The following is a 10,468-nucleotide window of genomic DNA, read 5'->3' on the forward strand; positions in this document are numbered from 1 at the left end:
AAATGTTTTATTTCTTCCCTTACTTTCAAAATACTTATATCTATACCTTTTCTTCTAATCTCAGCAATAACAAATCTTGATATGTTAGGTTTCATTACATTTGGTTCAAAATATTATCTAATTTCTCAGGGTCTTCCCTGATGGTCCAGTAGTTAAGATCCTGCATTCCCAATGCAAGAGGGCATAGGTTCAATCCCTGGTCAGGGAACTAAAATCCTGCATGGTACATGGCATAGCTAAAAAAAAAAAAATTATGTTTTAACTTCCAAATATGTTAAACTAGGGATTTTTTTCTAGCAGTGTTCTTTAATAAATTCTAGTTTAATTCTCCTGTGCTTAGAGTATATATCTTCATGATTTTAATTTTATATTTATTGACATTTTTTATGTCCTAGAATATTGTTTATTTTTGTGAAAATTCTTTGTGGCCCTTAAAGTTCTCTAAATGTTAATAAGGCAAAAGGTGGTTGCTAGATTAGTTCCCACAAACTGAGTGGTTTAAACACCATTTTATGCTCTCACAGTTGTGGAAGCTAGAGGTCTGAAATCAAGATGTTAGTAAGGCCATGTTTCTTCTGCTCTAGAGAAGATTCCTTGAACTTCCTACCTTCCGGTGGTTGCTATCTGGTTTTTAAACAAAATAGGGAAATGTCTCAGCTCTTCCTTTTTTCTTTCTTGTTATGCTCTCGCTTCTGGCCTTCCAAACACGTGTATATTAGATCATGTGGTATTTTCCTACAGGTCACCATTGCTGTTATTTTTTCACTACGTGATTTATTTTGCATAATTTCTGTATCTTTAAATTCACTGATTTTTTTCCCCCCTTTTGTATTATCTCATCTGCTTTTCATATTACACAGCATTTTTCTTTTATGGCTGTGCCCTGCAGCATGCGGGATGTCAGTTCCCCCACCAGGGACTGCAGTGAAAGCCTGGAATCCTAACCACTGACCACCTGGGAATCACCATGGTCCTTCCTCTGTTCTTTGCCCCTCCCCTTTCTCTGTACCCCTCATCTCTAGCTCCCTCCTCTCCCTTATTATGCCACCTGAATTCTACTCACATTGCTCTCATGTACCCTGAGCTGTGTCTCTAAATAGACAAAATCATAGAGCTCTACTCCTGTTTCCCTTCTGGAAAGCCAAGTATCCCAGGGGGTACTTCTGATTTTTCCTAAGACTCACTGAACTGCTGGAAACAAAGACCAAAAAAAAAAAAAAAAAAAAAACTGACCAGAAAACAGGAAACAAACAAGGGTCTTTGCCCGGGGAGGGGGGGTGGTGTCAGAGAATGAAAAACTGTCACAAACTATCACATCAGAGCTTTTTTTCTGACAAGAAAACTTAAGCATTTGCCCAAGTATGGGCCTCCTGTTTCTAGGGAGTCATTCAAAATGCCCAGAAAAAAATGCCTTCCCTAGAATTCACCCTGAATTAGGTATACATTGGTACTACACAGCCCTCAGTCTCACAAACAACCCCATATATCACCACCTGAGGATGTCCACAAATCCTAGGTTCAATTGGACTACCTTCTCTCACGCTAGACTTAATATAGCTACACTTATTTCAGTGTTTCCTCTATGATGCAGGATGACGGAGTGATTTTGTAGCAAGGCCAGGATTTGAGACACTGGAGACTTGGGCATAGGGGCCTGCAGAACCAGGTAGATGCCTGGTAGGTTACTAGGGCCTGAGGCAGAGTAGTGGGTGTGAGAAGTAATCTTGGCAACCAGGGGAGAGGGGTCAGAACCCTTGATTCTCCAGGAGCATTGGGTGTAGGCAGAGTGTGGAGCCATTAGGTGAGATGGTGGAAGCAAAGCACTCAAGCCATGCTGCTCCCAAATACATTGTAGGTTGTTCCAACAACAGCACCCTCCTCAAGGTGATGTCTGGACCTTCCAATAACTTTGTCAGCAGTGAGAAGTGTTCTCTGCCAACCTGCTGTTCCACTTGAGGCACCCAAAGTTGAAAGCCCCTAAAAACACTGTTTACCTCCTCAGTTTGGCAGAGCCTAAGAGTTTCCAGACCACTCCAATAAAAAGAACCTTCACGGTTAAAGGTGGCTTAAATAATAAGGTATTTATTATCATAAGGTATTTGTCATCACACAAACCAGAGCAACATGAGGCAAATAATTATCTAGGTTGGGTGACTTGGAGGCTGGAAAAATGTTACAAGTATCACATGAGAGTGAAACCAACAATGTCCATGAAGAAAGTAAACCTTTTCTGTTACCAGAACCTCAGATCCTCTTGGCTAAAGATGGGTCATGCCCACACCTTTGCCAGTCAGAGGGGAGAAAATGAAGACCTCCATTTAATTCAGGTTTCCATTTACTTATTTATGGCCACATGGCTTGTGGGATTTTATTTCCTCAACAAGCAACTGAACCCAGGCCCTCAGAAGGAGCACAGGGTTCTAACCACTGGACCACCAGGGAATTCCAGAACTCAGGTTTCTTATAACTCCCTCCAGGGACTAGACAGAGAATACAAAGTTCTGCCTCCCCTGAGGATATTAGGGTAACTAAGCTGGTAGAGTTGAGATGTTTTCAGCCACAGGCACAGATACTAAAAAATTCAGCAAAGAACCTGAGCAGGTCTGAAAGTGCAACATAGCTTCTGAAAGCTTCCCCCGTACATGGCATTCATAAACTATCTCTCAACTGTCAGTGTCTAGATATACATGGTTCAACACATGATTGGATGTCTCCCTCTCTACAGGAAGTCACAGGGCTCTTCCCCGTGAGTCCTGCTGTGTTAAAAGCACTCCTAAAGCCTTCCTGCAGCATGAACTTTCTGGTGCCTAATGAGGTGGGAGCTTAAGCTATATGACTTCCCACACTCATTGCATTCATATGGCCTTTCTCCAGTGTGAACTTTTTGGTGCCGAACAAGGTGGGAGGTTCTGATGAAATCTTTCCCACATTTGCTGCACACAAAAGGCCTTTCACCTGTGTGAACTCTCTGGTGTGCAATAAAGTCAGAACTTCGACTAAAGAATTTTCCACATTCAATGCACTCAAAAGGCCTTGCCTCAGTATGAATTCTCTGGTGTTTAATGAGGGTGTATTTGTGGCCAAAGGATTTTCCACAGTCACTGCAAACGTAAGGATTTTCTCCAGTATGGATACTCTCATGCTGAACAAGTGTGGACTTGTGCCTGAAGACTTTCCCACAATCATTGCATTTGTAAGGCCTTGCTCCATTGTGAACTCTCTGGTGTACAATTAGGTTGGAGTGATGGCTAAAGTATTTGCCACACTCACCACACTTATAAGGCATCTCTCCGGTATGAACTCTTTTGTGCTGAGTAAGGTTGTCTTTGCGGCTAAAGGCTTTTCCACATTCGCTGCACTCGTAAGGCTTTTCTCCTGTATGGATCCTCTGGTGCTGGACAAGTGTGGCTTTGCGGCTGAAAGCTTTCCCACATTCGCTGCACTCATAAGGCTTTTCTCCAGTGTGGATTCTCTGGTGCTGAACAAGCGTGTCCTTGCGGCTGAAAGCCTTCCCACATTCGATGCACTTGTAACGCATCTGTCCAATGTGCAAGGCCTGGCCACTCTCAGGACTCCGTGCCTTCCTCTTGCTGTGGGTGGCCTTTTGCTGGTGACTGCCCAAACTGGCCTGGAAGTTCTTCTGCTCCTCCTTACATGCAAAGGGCTTCTCTGACAGTGGAGGTTCTTCACGAGCTCTACAGTTAGTTACAAATGAGGTCTTGCCTTTGTCACCTCTTAGGAATTTCTCTACATCGTACAGCTTCTGATGCTGGTCAAAGTTTGCACTGAACCAGAATTGTCTCCCACACGCCCCACATGTGTAAGGTTTCAGTCCATGGCGTGTTTCTTTGTGTTCGTCCAGGTGCAAAATATCTTTCAAGATTGGGCCACATAAGTTACAAGGATGAGCCATCTGAGTCAATGAATCTGCCTTGGAAGTATGAATGTGTGACACTGCTACAAAAACACTCCGCTCAGAAGGTGCCTCTTCCTTGCCCACTCCGTGCCAACAACCTGAAAGCAAAAAAATGTCACTGAACATCATGTTGACTTCAGTGGGAGTGGACACCCTCATCACAAATGTGTGCCCAGCATAGCCACGACAATAGATTTAGGGTCAGGTTAAAGAAAGCTGCTGTGCAGTACTGGACTCTATGGGTCACAGGATGGGGAAAGCCTCACAACAGCAAAGACACAGGGATGGGGTGTGCCTCAGGGATATAAGGCAGGCAGGATCTTCAACTCACAACACGCAAATGACTTTCAGAAGGGCCTTGGCATGACTGAGAGGGACCACTGTCCAGAAATGTATGTCCAGGCCCAGAAAACCTGACTTAAAGTAAGTAAGTAATTCATATTCAAAAACTATTTTAAGGACATGCTTATGTCTCAAGACATATGAACACTGTCCAAAAGAGAAAAGTCCCACAGAGGGGGCAGTAGAGAACACTGGTGAGTGGGGTGGGCAGCCCTGGGCCACAGATCAGAATAAAAATGACAAGTGAAAAAAAAAAAAAAAAAAAAAATGACAAGTGAAGTGTCCAGAATGGGGAGGAAAAGAGAAATAAGGTATGGCCTGTAGCCTGGGCACCAATCAGTAGTGGGCACAGGACAGGTTTCTAGTGCTATTTGAACCCATCCTTGAAGTTACATTCTTTCCAGGTTCCCACTCACCAGGACCTGTCCAAGCTCCCTCTGCTGTGGCTTGAGTCATGACCTCTCAGAGTTGAGTCACAACCTCTCATAGTTCTACAGAGGATCTAGAACACACAAGTCACAGAGGAAAGGCAGGGCAAGTGAGCAGGAAAGCACTGGCCAGGGGAGTCCGCCCAGGGGTGAGCGAAAGAAAACTAATTATAACAAAATGAATGTCTTAAAGCAACAACCCAGTGGGCCCCACGAGCAGTGACTGTGACTGTACTTCATGACAGAGGTATGCCCAAAGGAATGACAATTAAAGGAAGCGAACGTAATCTGCAGTATGTGAACATGAAAGTCACTCAGTCACGTCCAACTCTTTGCAAAACTATACAATCCACGGAATTCTCCAGGCCAGAACAGTGAAATGGATAGCTGTTCCCTTCTCCAGGGGATCTTCCTCACCCAAGAATCAAACCCAGGACTCCCACACTGCAGGTGGATTCTTTACTAGCTGAGCCACCAGGGAAGCACAGAGGTGCCCTAAATGAAGACAGAGCCATCCAACCAGGAAGAGGCCAGGCAGGGTAGCATCCACTAGGTTGACCACAAGACCCTCGACCTTCCCGGCAATTCTGGGGCAACAGAAGCTGGGAAGCAATAGGGAATTCCCTGGTGGTCAGGTGGTTAGAAGTCACAGCTTCAGTGCTGGAGGGTGCAGGTTAGCACAGGGAGTGAAGAAGGCAGTGTACACATTGAGCCCTGGCACCCAGAGGATCTATGTGACGGAGTGCCCCTGGTCCACTTACAGGAAGGAAATCACAACTTCTAGGGGAAAAGGGGGAAGGGGAGAACATGCAAAACTAGGTGATGCGGGGCCTTACCCAGGAAAACTGTAAGAGCGAAGCATAGAAGGCACTGCACTGCGATATGAATGTGTCAGAGCCTTATCAAGAAGTCCCCATTGCTCCCAGGAAAAATACACAGATCCTCAAAGGTCACGTGTTCCTGCATGAAGTGGACAACTGAGCAAAAGGGCAGCCTCTCTCCCCAGGTTTCCTGGCTTATCTGCCACACATTCACTTTTTTCTCAGGCTCCCCAAGTCACAAGAAGACAGCAGGCCCTCATGTGACTGACACCTCCTCTCTCATTTCCCATCGACCACCTTGTCCATCCTAGAGCAAGTAAGCGGACAGACACGGTATAGTCTGGGCCTGGCAAGAAGGGACCAACCCTTCACTGCCAGCTAGTTCCCATGGGATCCAAAGATGATGCCCCTCATACACAAATTTGAGCTTCGCATTCCTTCTAGAGCCCTCAGTACCAAAGCCCCCAGGCAGTGACTTCAGATTGCACCTCAAAGGGCATGTCACTCTTTAGCCCACACTTCCCTTGTTACCTAAGAAGGCTTACAGCACAAGTACCTCCCAGACATAAACCTGCACACAGCATCCAGAGAATGCTTGGTCACTGAGTCCAGGATCACCTCCAGCCCCCACTGCCATAGGTATATCCAAACACAGCTTTTAAATTCTTCCTTCCTTGATTCACCTTCAGCAGTTCAGAACCATGTGCAGATTATCAGATAAAGCCAGCCCTTTCCCACCTTGCTATAGCATGTTTGGGATACTATATCCTCATCAGTCACAGGGTTCACACTTAGCACTAAGTTCTCATTCAAAGCCCACACCCACTGGCTTTCCACTCCAAGTACAGTGGCTCTGTCAGCTGACCCAATTTAGCCCTGAACTAACCAATCAGCCTGACTGAAACCTGCCAGTGCCCACAAAGGTCACCACAAAAGCCTGAGAAGCACAGGGACAGGGGAATAAGCACTGACTTTGGTCTCACTTTCGCCTCGTCTCCTTTACTGCTTTACCCCAGCATTCATCTCGTGTCCACTTTCTCCCTAGAAGACTTCAACCGCCACATCCTACTTTCCTTACTCACCATGCACACTAACACTAACCTCCCTTTTCTTGCCTTGAAGGTAACTCTTCCACTCCACTGTCCCCACCTCCTTTCCAGACCCCCATGACATAAAGGTTCTCTCTCTAAACGTGATACACGACTCTACCCTAATAAGTTACTGGCTGTCATCTTGTGAATGTCTCCAACTTGAATCCCACCTCTGAACTCCATACCCATGGGTCCAGCTGTCCACTTGATACCTCAATTCAGAAGTCTTTGGAACATCACAGATTCAACATGATCAAAACCTAACTCCTGATACTACTTCTGAAAGTTACTCTCACCACCAACTTCACAAATTCAGTTGAGGCTTTTTTCTCCCGTACATCTTCTCAGGCAAAAAAAAACTGTGGAGTCATCTATGACTCTTCCTCTTCTTTCTCACACCCTCCACATCAGAAAATCTGGTTGATTCTACTTTAAAAAACAAAACAAAACCCACCAGAATCCAAGCACTTGTCTCTTATCTCTGTAGTCACCACTCTGGCCCAGCCAACATCAACAGTCCTCTTTCCTATACCCCCATAGTCTTTTCTTCACTGTACAGCCAGAGATATCCTGTTAAGAACAGAATCGGATCACTCCCTTCTCTGCTCCAAACTTTTCATAGCTCCTACCACTTTCAAAAGAGAAGCCCAGGTCCAAAGGTTCCCAGTCCAGAGCTGAATCCTGTCCCCTGCTCTCTGATCACCAAACATAATGGAGACCTTAAATTCCTGAACACAACCTGTTCAGTCTTAAGTGATGCATCTGCACAGGCTGGTTCCCATGCCTGGGACACTGTTCCATACTTCACCCCACTGCTTGCTGGAAATGGAAACCCTTTCACATAATTCCAGACCAGTTTTCAGAGCACAAGACCTTTGGGGACACAAGGGTCTCCAAACCCAATGGCAGGCAGAAGGGTAGGTTAAAATTCCCAAGATCCCACTATTTGCCATATAGGTCACCAAGAACATGGAGGGGTGGGCTAGGCTGACTGAGGACTGGCACACTTTACACTCATTTATGCAGGGATAATAATCACCTCTGTCACTACAGCAACCTGGTAGGAAGAAGGATCTGGGAATGCTAGGTTACCCCAGTGGAGTCTCATGAACTTAACTGTCTGCCTCATCCCTGCTCTGCCCTTTGGTGAGAATGATTTCAGGATGTCTGACTTTAGATACTCAGACCTTAGTGCTGCCTCCTACCAGCTATGTGACCATAACCCAAGCTCTCTGTATTCTCACATATAAAGCAGGGATAATGGTGATATCCACCTAATAGGGCTGTTTGTATCATACGTGTTAGTACACATCAATTTAGTAGACATCAACCTCTGAATTAACTTTTACGGCATATGCTTAACAGTTTTGCAAATATTTTCAGTGCAAATGAAGTAATACGTTCTGAGTTTTTAAAGCCTTTAATTTTAACTGTCTACTTATGTCTACTTGCCAAGGATACACTAGGTCCTCTCACCAAACCAATCTGCCAGGTATATATCCCTCTGTAGGTGAGCATGCTGTTGGCTCTTCAGCTCTTCTCACCTGAGGAGCTGGGGAACTGATGTACCAGTGCCCTGGAATGGGGTGAGGCTGCTCCACTAGCCTGGCTGACTCCTCCTCTGTGCCACAGAGGGGCATGCTGAGTCCACAGGGTGGCAAATTTATAGTACCTCACACCTTGCTCTCCAACTCAGGTCAGGTCCTAACACCCTATTGCCTTCTCCTTCTGCTGACACCAGCCAGAACCCGTTCATATTCCAGGACTTCTCCTTTCTGGAGGGAATCTCAGGGATGCCCCCCTCTTCTTCCCTGTACTCTAATATCTCACCTCAGGGACCACATAAAGTAACATCCTTAACATTCTCCCCCTAAATCTCATCTCCAGGCTTTGACCTTTGGGGCCTCAATCCTCAGAGGTCTACAGCGTAGCTTGCTCTGCATAACTCTGGACCAAATTAACCAAATGCCCCTGTGACGCCTCTACTGTGAGACACTATGGATTTACCATGTCCATGTTCTGATCCTCCCCCACGAAAGGTGCTCCCTGTTCCAATCTACCCACTTTGATTCTCTCAGATGTTCAGGAAAAAAACCAAAACAAAACTTGGGTAGTTCTTCACACTCTTTTTCACTTAGTCATATTTGACGCAGCAGAAAACTCTTAGTTCTATCTTGAAAATCTCTCCAGAATTTAATGACTTATCCACTCCCAACCCTTCCTGCCACTGTTCTGGAACAGCCCCCACAACATTCCTGGAGTTTATAGTCTCCTTACCGGTGTGCCTGCCTCCATCCTCATCACCTCCACCCCACCCTAGTTTGTCTTCCCCTAAGCTTTGGCATACTTTTAAAAACTTCTGATCAGATCAGATCCCTTCATGGCTGAGAACGTTGTACTCGTACTCGCCTCACCCTGCCAGTCCAGGAGACTACTACTCACCCCCGACCCCGCCCTGCTCCCCGAGGATGTGAACACCCACGTTTCGCGAAAGTTCCCGGCTCATTCGCTCAAGCCTTTGCTCCTGCTAGTCGCTGGGCCGGTAACACTCATCCAAGTCCCAACACAAAAGCCGTCAGAAATGGCGGCTCCATCTACAAACGCTCCGGAGCCTAGACCACAAAGACCTCAATAAACACCACTCATTCAGGGTCCTACGATTCTGAGGTGGGGGTCGCGACCCGTCAAGATCCAGGGAACGCAGCACCCACCTACGCGGGTCCACTGCTGCCGCCGCCATCAGTCAGGACCACAGAGTCCGGAAGGATCTCACGTCGGAACAGCGCACCGCTGTCGACTGGCGTGGTGGCGGAATCCTCGCGAGAGTTGCCGCCGCCGAGCCTCTTCGTAGCGAGAATAGGGTCTCCTCCCGCGCCTTCTCGCTTTCTGTCACCTCTGAACCGGACAACAGGTCCCGAGTTTCTGCTCGGACAGGTCGACCAAGAACCGAGAAGATGTCCGCCGCGAGAAAGATGCCGGAAGTCCCTCCCAGACGACCTCGCACGTACAGAAACACCGTTTAGCAGTGCCGCTGCTCTGTGGCGCAGAGGCGCAGAGGCTTCTGGTTAGTGTAGTTTCCGCTGAGACAACAGTTGCAGCGACTCGCAGACGCCCTTGCGGCCTGGGCTAACGCCGATTGTTATCACAAGGAGCGCTGGGGCGTCGCGGCTCCGAGGATGGGGCGGGGCTTCACTCTTCAGAAGCCCGCACCCAGCTACCATGTAGTGTACTCTGTAGGGATGGAAGAAACGTTTAGAAATGTCCTCTCGGATATTCCCCAAAGCTCTAAGACCTAAAGGACACACCAAATGTCACTCTGAGTCCAGTCACACTCCACTCATATTTCCGTTTTTCAAAAACACAGATGGAAGCCTTAAGTGGTTTTTGTGAGTTTCAGCTGTGTTAGGGATAAGAGAGACTTATCACTGAAGGCTCAGATGATGGTTAGCATTTTTTTTTTTATAAAATATCTTTTGAATAAAAAGTATGCCAATACTTTAAATAAAGTAGTCCTTTTTTTTCCGGATTATACTGCTATTGCACACAATAGGCTACAGTATAAACATAACTTTTATTTTAGCTGGGAGACCAAAAAATTATGTGACTTTCTTCCACTTCTCCAAATGTGAGAAATCTTTTAACCAAAACTCCAGCCTCATTCAACACCGAAGAGTTCACACAGGAGCAAGGCCTTATGAGTGCAGGGAATGTGAGAAATCCTTCAGAGAAAGATTCAGACTCACTCTACATCGGAGAATTCACATTGGAGAAAAACCTTATGAATGCAGTTGAATGTGGAAAATCATTTAGCCAAAACTACAACCTCATTCAGTACCATAAACTTCACACTAGATGAAGGCCTCGAGAGTA

At 46.3% G+C, this 10,468-nt stretch overlaps 1 protein-coding gene across 1 annotated transcript; it reads right to left on the bottom strand.

Annotated features, from left to right (window-relative positions):
• Positions 1–2,061: 2,061 nt before the first annotated feature.
• On the bottom strand, positions 2,062–9,446 carry ZNF134 (zinc finger protein 134). The gene is made up of 2 exons (XM_043436786.1): positions 9,310–9,446; positions 2,062–4,014 (listed from the first exon to the last, which is right to left on the bottom strand). The coding sequence occupies exon 2, from the start codon at positions 3,911–3,913 to the stop codon at positions 2,774–2,776; it is 1,140 nt and encodes a 379-aa protein (XP_043292721.1). The 5' UTR covers positions 3,914–4,014; positions 9,310–9,446; the 3' UTR covers positions 2,062–2,773.
• Positions 9,447–10,468: the final 1,022 nt, after the last annotated feature.

This window comes from Cervus canadensis, chromosome 18, assembly GCF_019320065.1.
Source record: "Cervus canadensis isolate Bull #8, Minnesota chromosome 18, ASM1932006v1, whole genome shotgun sequence".
NCBI lineage: Eukaryota > Metazoa > Chordata > Mammalia > Artiodactyla > Cervidae > Cervus > Cervus canadensis.

Coding starts and splice junctions, on each gene's coding strand:
- ZNF134 (XM_043436786.1), bottom strand. CDS start 3,913: ATGGCTCATCCTTGTAACTTATGTGGCCCAATCTTGAAAGATATTTTG.